The sequence below is a fragment of the Haliaeetus albicilla genome, chromosome 12, assembly GCF_947461875.1.
Source record: "Haliaeetus albicilla chromosome 12, bHalAlb1.1, whole genome shotgun sequence".
In the NCBI taxonomy this organism is placed as follows: domain Eukaryota; kingdom Metazoa; phylum Chordata; class Aves; order Accipitriformes; family Accipitridae; genus Haliaeetus; species Haliaeetus albicilla.
The window spans coordinates 39,982,067-39,995,062 of record NC_091494.1 but is presented as its reverse complement, the minus strand read 5'-3'; the positions used below and the strand labels follow the sequence as shown (position 1 = coordinate 39,995,062).

At 34.1% G+C, this 12,996-nt stretch overlaps 1 protein-coding gene across 3 annotated transcripts in view; it reads right to left on the bottom strand.

Moving 5' to 3' along the window:
- Positions 1-12,996, bottom strand: part of CEP112 (centrosomal protein 112) — a 175,179-nt gene that overhangs the window by 124,022 nt on the left and 38,161 nt on the right. For all 3 annotated transcript variants that reach the window (XR_011327278.1, XM_069799345.1, XM_069799346.1), the window contains 7 exons: positions 11,758-11,876; positions 9,542-9,685; positions 6,518-6,672; positions 6,054-6,183; positions 4,989-5,081; positions 4,125-4,184; positions 530-609 (listed from right to left, as the gene is read on the bottom strand). Coding sequence is in view for 2 of the 3 variants with exons in the window: in XM_069799345.1 (XP_069655446.1) it covers positions 530-609; positions 4,125-4,184; positions 4,989-5,081; positions 6,054-6,183; positions 6,518-6,672; positions 9,542-9,685; positions 11,758-11,876 (781 nt within the window). In the remaining variant the exon portion in view is untranslated. The remainder of the gene's footprint in view (positions 1-529; positions 610-4,124; positions 4,185-4,988; positions 5,082-6,053; positions 6,184-6,517; positions 6,673-9,541; positions 9,686-11,757; positions 11,877-12,996) is intronic.

Sequence of the window (12,996 nt, the reverse complement as noted above, 5' to 3'; positions counted from 1 at the left end):
CCTTAGTTACATTTGAAAAACAAGTGTTCACACAAAAAAGTGTGGTATCAAAGAGAAAAAAAATCCACATTAAAGTTGTAATTTATGGATATTAAAAAAAAAAGAAATCTCAAACATCATATATGAAATCAAGTTAAAATATAATTTAAATAAATAACGTTTTTCAAATTTATCCTTTCCTCTAAAATAGTCCAAAGCAACTAGTCTTTAGTTTGGATTATTTGCCTACTATGAATCCATTCTGAATTGAAGCTGGCTTCATTTATTTGACAGGGCAAGACCAGCTGACATCATTAACTTCAATTCTGTTTTATTCCTACCACTTGAAAGTCAACAAATTTGGGTGGCTTGGTTCTTGCTTTACTTTAATTTTTATGGCTGACTAGAACCCTGAAGATGCAGCTTTACAATGGGAAGATAACCCAGACAAATTATAGGAAGGCAGTTATAGGAGACAAAGCATAAGTTTATTTAATAAATTTGACTAAAACATTGGGGATGGCTCAACGATTATTCCATATTCACTTACTTCAATGTCTCTTCCAGTTTGCGAACTTTCTTTTGAGCATCCCCTCTTTCTTTATCAAGATCATTCCGGATGCCATGAATCTACCATTTGAAGGAAAAAAAATACCATATTTTAGCTAAAACAAAGTCTGATTTTAAAAAATGTTATTTTAAATTATAAAAACTATTTATTTTGCATATTTCTTTTGCACTGATGTAAATAACCGTCTATATATTTTCAAAATTACATAAAATGCAATAAGGATTAACGAGGAGATGAAGTAGGAGAATACAGCAAATAGAGCTATTTTTTCTCCTCAAAATGAATATTATTCTCTAGAATAAAGAAATATCAGTAATTACATAAAAAGGAACTAGATTTTCTTTGGATAAATACAGGAAAGCATCTAGAAATCTGCCTAAAATGATGATATATATTCTCTATGGTGCAGAGTTCCTACTTACCAAATTGTAAATACCCAAAGTGGACTACTTTTTATCAGTTCTTACAACAATAAAAATACCAAACATAATGATAGTAAATAACATTACTTTAGAATAACACATACTCAAACATTAACTAGCTGAGGGTAGATACTCCTAAGAAAAGTAAAACTGTGAGGAAAAGTGGTTTACTCCTACTGAACTCCTGACCCGGTGAAATCAAATCAGAGTGCTTGAATCATCATATAAAACTTCTCATTCTTCCATTTTGCATCCAGAGATTAAAAACGCCATTTGGAAATGCAGGGGTATGGCATTCTTGTATGACTGTACAACTACCAAACCCACAAAAAGCACACAGACCCCTCTAAAATGATAGAGCATCTTAGCTAACAATTATTATTCCATAGTAAACTGTGACCACATGCTGCTTATAATTACAGTGCTTATATTATCCAGAAGAATAAGTCAACTGTCACCCCAATGGATGCGGCAAGAAATCAGTCCTAGCGCAACCTGAAAGCCTCTGCATCCTCGCACAACAGAAAAGAGCTGCCCTCGTCATCCTCCTCTCTCTTCCCCTTCATCTCTTATCTAGATCAGCATTGGTATATGTGTTCGCTTTGAATAACCTTGCAGTATAAAAATCTTCCGCATCACCGAACATGACCTCAGTACACAGGAGAGGATCATAACTGTCTAACATCACGGGATCCCACACGTCTCTCCATTTTCATCTGCTCAGCCATGCTGCTTAACCATCTTCCTTTCCATTTCCCCAAGCAAACTGCGCATTTCCAAGTAGATCTCCTCCGTGCAACTGCCATTACACCAGGCAGTATGTATACACACATATTTTGAAAGACATTTGCACACGGAAGTGAGACAAACAGATCTCTTACATAAATAACCTAAAAATACTCGCTTACAAAAAACTTTGAGGCCCTTTAATTCTCCTCTAAATATTTGCATTCTTCCCAGTATATTTTAGTTACAATTTAAATTTGAAATACTATTTTAATTCCTATCAGTATTTAATCAATGCAGAATGAAAATGGCAACTTTCAAGACCTCACAAAGAACACATCCTAGCAATCTGAGAAATTGCTTCTCTCCCTATAATATAAAGCAATATAGTCGCAAAAAACATTGAACAAAAGCTGACTCCCACTTCCTAAATTCACTAATCAGAAATAGCCATTTTTATGAAGAATTCTTTTCTCTGGTACTTCTGGATCAAGACAGGAAAGTAGCTTCAGAATTTGGCAACCTCCCAGGCATGGTCCAAACCATGGGTTTCCATAATGGTTTGCTGCTGAAGGCAGATAAGTACAAGAGTTTGTTTTGCTTTTAGGATTGCTCAAGTAACAATGTGGTGATGTGAGGTACTCAGCATGTTTTTCTTTACCGGATGGGGAGCACAGGAAATCCTTTATTCACCTACAATCATTTGCAATGTTACATGCTATTAAGTCACTACGATGAAGAAAAATGTATTTTAATAAGTGTTTAGCCAGAAGCATAAGAGTATAGTCCAATAAAAAAACAAATTTAGAGATTCTCTACTGTAAGCAGTTCCATGTGCATGTTTACTACATGGAAGTCTGAATACTTACTTTGTTTGAAAGAGCCTCCAAAACCTATTGTCTGTCCATCAGAGAGTAAAGATAAAGAAGGTATTGCCAAACCTGGTAAAATTATATGTATTTAACAGCTGGCTCAAGAATGGCTCTCAGGAATAATCTGTCACTGTTCTTATGCTTAGCTGAATGTTTGGAAAACAAGCGGTAGATTATTTATAAAAAGCAGGTGTTTCCTTCGCTTGTAAAACCATTTAGCCTAACTGGTTCCTGATTCAGCAGATAAGCACATTTAATCAAACAGTGACATTTAGGGTTACTACCTATTATTTGTTTGATGTTTAAATATCCTAGCAGGCAATAGCCACTGTAGACTAATAAAGATTATTAGATAATGGGTAGGTTCTTAAGTGAACAGATTGCACCAGAGACTTCATGATTCCTTTACTTGAAGGCAAGCTTGTTTTAGTATTTTATGGGCCAATCTACACTATTTTATGGATTTATATCCATACATTGTTCACGTGTATTTTTTCTCCTCCTTTCTCAAAGATTTGATTTAAAAAACACAGTTATATCAAAATTTATGAATAAGCAAACTGCTGTAAATTTATCTATTAAAAATAAAGGGCCTACTTTCTTGTTTACTGATACGGAGTTTAAACTTCAGTATCTGTGCTTACTGGTGTAGAGTGATCGCTGACATGCTCTTAGCCCATGCTAACGATCCTCAAACCTCATTCAAGATTCACACAGGACACGCACCACTGCATAAAAGTAATACAGAGGCATCCACCTTACTGTCCAGAATCATAAAGTTTAATAGCGTAGATGTGAGCCATTTAATGGCACTTGGACATTACCAGCCACATTTAATCTGTACTTATCTGCACAGGAAGCGATGTATTGCAATAAACCAATGTCCACTATACTTCAATAGCTAGAAGATATCAAAATTATGCTAATATATTTTTATTTAGACCTGCAATATTATTCCAATCCTATGCTTTTCTTGAGGCCGATGTTCATAAAAACCATGACTTGTCTAAAAAGACAAATACAGGCTAAGATTAGACCAAAACATATCTCGGAATGAAAAAGTATTTGAATTTAAGTCCACAGAAGGCACGAACTCCAACCAAAAACTCACTGCAATTCATGTTGCAAATGCTGTTACCAAGTGACAAGTAGCTATGATCACAATTCATTATTTTATAAATTTGCCACACTTGGAAATGACACATTTGAGTAGCATTCTTTCAATTAAATAGGGATCCAACGCACCCTCTTACTAAACACTGCATGAGTTGAACATATAAAGTTACTAAAATTGAAGTTTAATTTGAAACCTAGTGATGTTTAAAGTCTAAAAGAGCAGGCAGTATTTGGAAAGTGCTTCAAGATGAAGTGTACCTAGAATCAGAGGTGATATCTCTGTACTTAAAATAGCTGTACTTAAAATCTTCCTTGAATTTGTCCAATTGTTTTTCCAACCCATGTGAAATGCTTGGATTCCAAGATTTAAACCTTTAGCTTCTGTATACAACAAAATTTGAAATGGGCTAAGATGATATATTTCCCTGAAAACGTTACCTGTTTCTCATATACACGCTCCAAGTGAAGTTTGTCCTGTTGAAGCTTGTATTCTTGATCCTGCAAAGGAAAATATGTGTATTCTAAATAGACAAATCACATTTTTCTTTCATTTCAAAGCAGTCGTTAAACACACACACACATTTGCTACTATATAGAACAGTCCATAAAAATTAAAAATCCATTTTATATCATCATTAAAAAAATTTGACATATAAAAAAATAAAACCAAAAGCAAAAATATCCACGCAAAAAAAAACCCCAAACCAGCTATCTCAAAAGTCATGACTCATGTTTTCTAAAGAGAAGAAAGCAACTTGTTCTCCTGAGCTATTAAAATGCCATTCTGTACCACAACAACTGTGAAATGAAAGACACAGGAGGAAAAATAGGTGCCAAAACTCAAACCAGGATTGATACATGACACAGATGTGTAACTCATTATCCTGAGATAGAAGAATTAACGCCTATGGGAAAATGGAATATTGAACTGAACTGTTAAAAAGCAAGAAAAATAAAACAAACTTTTCAACTTACTTAAAAATGTTTGCACTTTAGAAGAAAAAGATACTCGGAATTCTTCGACATGCTTCTCTATAGTCCACTGATACATGTTTATACTGTTTTATCATGTGAATTACAACAGTGAAAAAGTTCCTGTGAAAATTATGCTCTTACCCATAAAGTGATCTCTTTTAGTCATACTTTCTAAATCAACCTTTAAGCATAAGGTGACACTATATACTTCTATGAATAAAATACATATAAAGATGCATGTTATGTATAAGTGCTTTTTAGTATGGCTATCTAAACATTCAAATCACTGGAAAAAGTAAAAAAAGAAGTAAGAAATTCAGGGCTCACCCTCTGCTGTTGCTGTCTTTGATGTTCTGAATCTTGTAACTGTTGTTTTAATAGAGACACACTATGCTGTAATTCTTCAATCACATCAGATGCCTGTGGGGATTTAACAGAAAAAGGAACTTTTGTGTTGCATTCCTCATTAGCTTTACAGATACATCTTTTGCATTTTTAAATTTATTTCTCAAAGGTGCCTGGAAATCAGAAAAATTATCAACTTGGGGAAAAAAAAACCCTGTATGAGTTTACAACTCCAGATACATCACTTTTGTGTCTGGTTAACTTAGAAATGTAAACAAAACCACAAAAAAATAACTATTAATAAAAAAAAATCCTTGGCACTAAGAATCAAAAGAAAAATATCTTGTAAATTAAACTAAGTAAAGTATCACCAAAGCTCCTAGAATTCCAGTAAATAAATGCAAAAGACCCCATTTGTCCTACAGCTCTAAGGATTAGCAGATGGTATTCAAAACATGAGCCTTTTCTACAATTATTTAACTTGAAAGTTATGTTAAATATATACTATATATCTACCTATGCATATTGGTAGATATCAACCTGATAGATGTTTCTACAGAAACAAACCAGAATTATTACATTTTGGGTGGAATGTACAGTTGCAGAATTTAAAAATAATTTCTTAAACACATAAATTTTTAACATAATGTTCCATATTAAGGGGCCTGCAAGACAGTTTATTTCTAGAAAAAATACCTTCCCTCATTGAAGAGGCCTTATGAAAACATTAAGTCTTTAAGTGTGCTGAGGTCCTCTGGTATTCAGAAATTTTACAGACGCACAAACGAAATCAGCATATTAATTGTACCTTATCTGAATCAGCTATGGAAATACACACCATAATTTATCAGTCAACTTCAGATGATTCTTCAGTCAAATTTGGGAGTGAAAAATTAAATCACAATTTTTTTTTTTTACACTTATGCACATGAGTAATTTGGGGAACTGAACAGTTCCTTGGATTTATTCATAAGCATTACATTTATATTGAGGAGACCACTTAAAAAATAAACAACATTTTAATGCCTATTATATGTGGAAGCATACCTTAGCTGCAGAGAGAGCATGTTCCTGCTTTATAAAATTTATATCAACATCATATTTACTTTGTAGTTGCTGAATGTTCTCCTCATATTCCTGTATAATACGGTCCTTGTCCTTCTGAAGTGAGCTCTGCCTACAAGTAGGAAGCAAACAGATTATGGAAATTACTTTCATATTTTGGCATCTTACCTGCTCAGTATCAATTCTACAGAGTACACAAGTTTGCCTGTACCACGTGCTCATTGTAACAGAATGAAATGCTTATGAATAGTGGAAAGATAACATGCTCCTTACGATGGTCGTTTGGGTCAGTTTCAAAATGAGTTTTACACCAATTAATACATTTTTGTGACAATTTTCTAATGCCAATTGCCATTCATTGAGTTCTTGAAATAAAATTAATAAATGTTTGCTTTCGGAAATTCCATATTCTTCAATGTTAAAACCAGCAACTGCTATTTAATTACCTTGCTTTCACTTCCTGAAGTTCAGAGCATACCGCCTGGTAACGTTGTTCTGCATCAGTCTTTTCTTGAGATAATTTTTGACGCTGTAAATTACTATTTTCAGCCTCAACAGTCAACTGCTGGACACGAGCCTCCAGTTTTTTGACCGTCTGGTTCTAAAAGAATAGTTCATTGTTGAGAAACCACCAGAATAAATTAGGGTATACCCCTGTTGTTACTCAGTAGCCTAGAGCAACAAGGTTCTTTGGTGGTCCAGAGACACAAGAGTTACAATAGCAAAGCTGTCATCAATCATGACAGTAAATTCTATGTTGTATATAAAAAAATAAATAAATCTTCAAAATATGGATGTCTATTCCCCCCGCCCAAAGTAACATGTCTTCTCCCCTAAGCAAAACAATATGTGCAACTGATTACTAAACTACAAATCTTTTAAAATGAGAGAGATGACAGATATTACTATAGAAAACTGTAATGGATGTTAATACATGGAAAGCATTTTTAGATCTTCCATTAACCAAAAAGCGTGCTACTAGCAATATGTACAAACTACATGTGGAAAAAGAGTATTTGAGTAAAAAAAAGAATATATATGTGTGTGTGTGTATGTATACCTATATATAAAGATTTTACTGAACATTATGGTGATGAGCAGCTATAAGTCAGCTAGAAAACATATTAAACTGTATAGCATCAAGTGAAATCTGTAGCTCATTCATGCTAAAATAGTCTTCCGAATACTTTTACAACCATCATATGTTTACAGACATAAAATACATATATATAAACTTTTTCAACTAAAACAAGGAGCAATGCATTTAGGTTTCTAAAGAATTATAGATTTGAAACAACTGCCTTTTCTGTGCGCACTTTGGCAAAACCATATCCAAGGATGTAAACAATAAGATACAGTAATATCTGCTACAGATTTGGAGCATATAAGAACATTATAATACAAATGCTACATTAACAGCGTGAATGCTATCTAGTTGTATTTCAAATCAATTAAAAACTACTAACTAAATAATTCACTAATCATCTTGTAAGATAAGTATATCATCTCCATTTTGTTAATGGAAAATGGAGGCACACAGAGAAGGAAAGTGTTGTGCACAGAAATACAGCAAATCCATATCAAGACAGAGAGTGCATTCCTCTGGTATACCTTTCCCTAATCCACTTCTCCAAATCATTGGTTTAATTACAGTGACTTCTGTTCAATAAATTAATTACAAACATCTATCAAAAGTTGTATCTTTTTCCCAGAACTTCATCTCCTAATATAAACAATTTTAAAAGTGAGCAGAGTGGGAACAGGCAGGTAGCACGAGACTACTCTACTAATTCCCACTCTTCCCTAAAGTTATGTTGATGTGCACGGAAATGAGAGAACTCCTCAGGAGGCTGGAGTCGAAAAAATAAGACACAGCTGTCCTTCCAGGATGTACGTATCATAGTTATTTTTATATTAACAAAGGTCCAAAGATGAGGGAAGTGGAACAGTATTTTCACCCTCTGTTAAAGTAAAATAAAAACTGAAACATCTGCCATCTCAAGTCAGTGCCCCAACTGTCACAGAATCATTAAATGAGCCTGAACGAATGCAAGAACATCCCATTGCCAGAATGCTCACCTGAACTTTGTCAGCTGGCTTAAGATGTTTCACAAACAGAGTACAGCAAACTTTTCCATCAATGCAAAGCCAGCTGCACAGTATGGGTTGTTTGGGTTTGGGTTTTTTTTTTTGTTTTGGGTATTTGGTTGTGGTTTTTTTTTATTGTTGGGGGTTTTTTTGGGGGGGGGCATTGTTTGGGGGTTTTTTGTTTGTTTTTTTAAGAACAACAACAAAACAAAAAACAAAGGAAAAAAGAAAAAAAAAAACCAAAGAAAAAAGTCATACCTAACATATCACCAAATATCATAACTCCTCCCTGGCCCCCCACCGCTCAAGGAAGTCAATACTTGTTCAGTGCACAAAACCCCACTTATCAGTTCTATGGTATTAGTTAAATTGTTCAGCCAATTTCACTTGCTAGCAGCAATGGCATTTTTGACAACGTGAAACTCTGAACAAGGAAACTCTGAAATACCAACCAAAATAAAAAAATCAGGAGAAAGAAAGAAAGAGGGAAAAAAAAAGAAAACTAATTTCCAGTGACAGTCTAGTCTTTCATCTTAAGCCCTGCCTTGAACTCTACCTTGTTTAATTATTAAATCAGAAGCTGCTCAGCAAGATCTGTCTAGTTTTGATGGTTCTTAAATTCAATCTTGCTGACAGACTGTGTCCATTTTTCTCTGTATTTACTGTTACCTATGACATGATCTGAATGCTAATTTTTAAATTCAACATTCATTAATAAAGGAATAAATTTTGCTTGACATTGTCTTTTCACTCATTCAATTTTCTTCATACTTCATCCTGATAAAAAGTACAGTATGCTTTCTTGAGGATATTTGTTAATTTTTTTGCTTTTTACATCATTTACACGGCAGGCACAAAATTCAGATTACACCTGCTTACATGTTTCTAATTACTGTAGGAAAGAAAGGCATACATTAGAATAATACAACAGTTATTTTAAATATCTTTTTTATTTAATCTTTAATCTAAGAGAAGCATTTGATCATTCGAAGAAGAGGTGGGTAAGTAAGAAGTCACATGTATCCATGAAAATAGATGTACTATATAAATCCTTTTTTATAGTCTACAAACCTACAGAGACAAAAGTTCTGCTAACTCAAATCAAATACAGTGAGAAATGCTAGAAACAGTCCTTCAATACAAATACATATCTGTGTAATATTCATTGAAGGGCTGTACTTTGATGAATTTTATCCAGGGGCAAAAATCCTTGGTTGGACTGGCTGCCAGGATACTGTTCTCTTCCAAGGTAGAACAACTGCATTGCAGTACCAAAAACATTTCTCAGCCTAACAGTATTTATGTACACTTTTGCACAAATGCATGACATTTGAATACTGCAAGAGACACTTGTTGTCATGATATATTTACAAAAAACTTACAGTTGACTTTATCTGTTCCGAATAATCTTCCTCCATTTTGCTAAGACGAGCATTGGTGTCCTCCAGCAGTTCCTGCATATCTTCTGTGTGCTTCTTTCGAATGTTAAACTTCTCCTTCTCCATCTCAGCCACAGCATTGTGAAGCTGCATCACAAAAATATTACCAAATAATGAGTGGCATATAAAACTAGCATTTTTAAGTATTATATTATTATAGTACATAAATAGAATAACTAACAAGCGCAGGCAACATTTCTGTCCTCTGTAACAAAACTAGATCATTCGCTCACTGATTAGGTGTACTATGACTCTATAAAGTGGTAATTTAGAAGTCATTTAAAAATGTATAGTGGACATAACTTATCTATGCAGAATACTAAAACACATACCTATTTTTGCCATTCTCTGCTATTCTATTTGTTTACATATTTAAACTGACCACCAATGACTGTTGCACAAAATTAATTATTTTCTATTACAGAAACACTAATACTCTCTCCAGATACTTACACTGCCAGTTTATCTGCCTGTCACTTTGTAAGAAGTTGGACAGCCTTGACTATCTACTTGTCAAATGAAAGGCTTATTTGTGTCATTACTAACTCTTGATTTATATTCTGAACACAAGTGGCCTCCCTTTCTAGTTAAACAGCCTCAAATATAAATTTTCTGTCTGTACAATAGTGACATGACATTATTTGTTAAATTACCATACAAAACTTCTATGGTGTATTGGTTGTATAACAGCTATTATGTATTTCTCAAGTTTCTAACAAATCCATTTCACAGCTGAAGGAGAAAGCTGCCATATACAAAATAAAAGCATCACTCTAAACACACTGCTAAAAATCAGGTTAATTTGCACAAGTATGGATTTTTTTCTCTCCAACATATAGACTAGCAAAATCATGGAGGTGTCTGTGAATCCAGACCATTATTTAACAGACTTCAACAGTGTGCAGTAACTTAACAAAATTTTTCTTCCAAAAGGTAAGAATGCTAATAAATTATTATTATAAGTATCACGTATATACTGTCATGTTCAGAAGATTTGCTGAATTTGAGAGCCTTTAAAAAATAATCTGGGAAAATAAATAAATAAATATTTAATCTCCAGGTGCATTAAGATATAAATAAAACCAAAAAATTTTGGGAGTCTCTACCTCCTGTACAACAGACTGTAGTAATATTTGCATTATTGTCAGCAACATCTATTCAAATAACCTGCATCTATTCAAATTAAAAAATACACAGAAGTAGTAGTATATAAAGTATAAAAATATTGCAGTGTTAACTTTTACTATATTTCTATCATACTTCCCACTAACCACGTTTTTCCATAAGATACATGCTCTGATTTCAATTCTGTAATTTCATTAAGTTAAAATTAATATTAGCATTTTAATTTGCCTTCTTGTTTGCACACTGGCATCACTGTTGACAGTTACATCTGTAGGAACAGCACTTGCTAGGTAACTGCAAAAAGTGGGATGACCTCGGGCTGAAAATAATGCTTCTCTAAAACAAAACAAAGAACCCCCACCTAACAGTGAAGCCTCAAGGTCTTAAGCACAAAGGAGAAGATTTATGATTTACCTCTTACAAGACAAGAATTAAAACCAACACCACTTCCAGATGCAGGGCTGCAAAAAAATTAAATTTAATGGCATACTTCATCTACGAAGGGAGGTGGGTTTGCCCTTTTTGTGACCCTCCCTATCCTGAGAGGAGTAAGCAAGACAAATACTAACAATAATCTGGACAAAGGTGAAGCTGTCTTTCAATAAACATGCTTTTCTCTCTGCTTTGCTGCTGTCTTAAGTGTAACAATAAATAAAAATACATTGAAGAATTCATGACCCAATGCAAAAATAATAGTTCAAAGGAATCACCGTGGCAGCAGGTAGCAGCAGGTTTACAGAGATTAAAATTCTGTGTCAGGTCAACTAGAAATAAACACTTCCCTATTACATCCAGAGACTTGCCAAGAGGGCCAGATGAACCCCAGAAACAGAGAGACCAGCTGGGTGGGTGTGGGTGTGCAAGCATCAGCAAAAAAGTCTTGCAGATTACTCCGGGAAAAAAATAAAATCAGCATAAGAAAAAAAAAAAATTGAAAGTAAAGTGTTCCTTATATTTTTTTTTACGTGACAAAATGTATTATCCCAGATATATGCTGTAGGAGTCTTTCAAAGAAAGCAAGTATTATTCATTACCCTTTTCTCCCACTCATTGTTCAAAGACTCATTGCTTTGCTCACACATCTTCTTTAACTCCACAATCTGCTTCTCTTTTGCTTCTCTGATGACTTGTGACTCACGAACAAGGGTCTGAACTGTCAAAAATGGGAAAACAAACAACCATTCAAGAGATACCTTTGGGATTTCTCAGTGTTGGCAACAGATGCAATCAGATTACATCAGTTTTCCAACTGACCTGGCTTTCTCATGTTTTTTGGCTCTTAAAAATACATAATGCACGTGCTCCTTTAAAATTTAGCACTTAAATTCTGTGTCACTAAAATGTTACAAGGTGTTCTCTCTTCTCCACTTCATTTACAAAATATTTCATAATCATTTTTCCTTACTGAAGCAGTAAAGATACATCAACAAAATTCTGTAACCTAAAGAAAACAGGCATTTTAAACCTGATCTTACGTGCACCCTTAGGAGGAAAGGTTCTTGTGAAGGTTGAATGCCCAAGATCTACAACAAAATTAAGTTCCCCAACTTAAACTGCAAGTGATTGCATCAAGAATTTACAGTCTGACAAATTTGGTGGAAAACAAAGCAGGTACATATTCACTTTTCAAAAGTGACTGATGATTTTCACTATCCAGCAAGAGTGTAGGTGACAAACACAACCAGTTACAGCTGAGTGCAACCACCAGCCCACCAACAGAAGCACCAGATCCCTTGCTAGACAATTTACTTTGCCAAGGAGCAGGAAATAATATACATGGAACTCTCCTTTTTTGTACATAGGTTACCAAACTTGTGTATTATTTTACACTGTGGTTTAGTTCATAGTGTAAATGGACTCCAAGGAATTCTGAAAGAAACTAACATTCAAAAACTGCTGACAAGCCACACTCAGGCCAAGTTTTGTACTTACGACATATTCAAGACTACTACTCATGTTTGAAATCTCCTGCCGCAATAGTCCTAAATAAATAACACACTGTGGTTTGATTAAAATGTACTGAATGCAAAAATAAATTAACCTTGTGCCAAAGATTCCAAAAAGTTTGCAATAAGTGGTCAAAATACTTCGATATCAAAGAAATTTTTCTTGGTGACTCTCATAAAACCTGTAAGTATTAAACATAAGATTACACTGACTCTTGGAAAAATTGGTTTGGAAACTGGACAGCAAAGACAACTGGACAAGCCTCTAAAAAATCTAAAGAAAAAATTAGGTCAAGACTTGCAAATGAAGAGGGAAGGGACATCTGC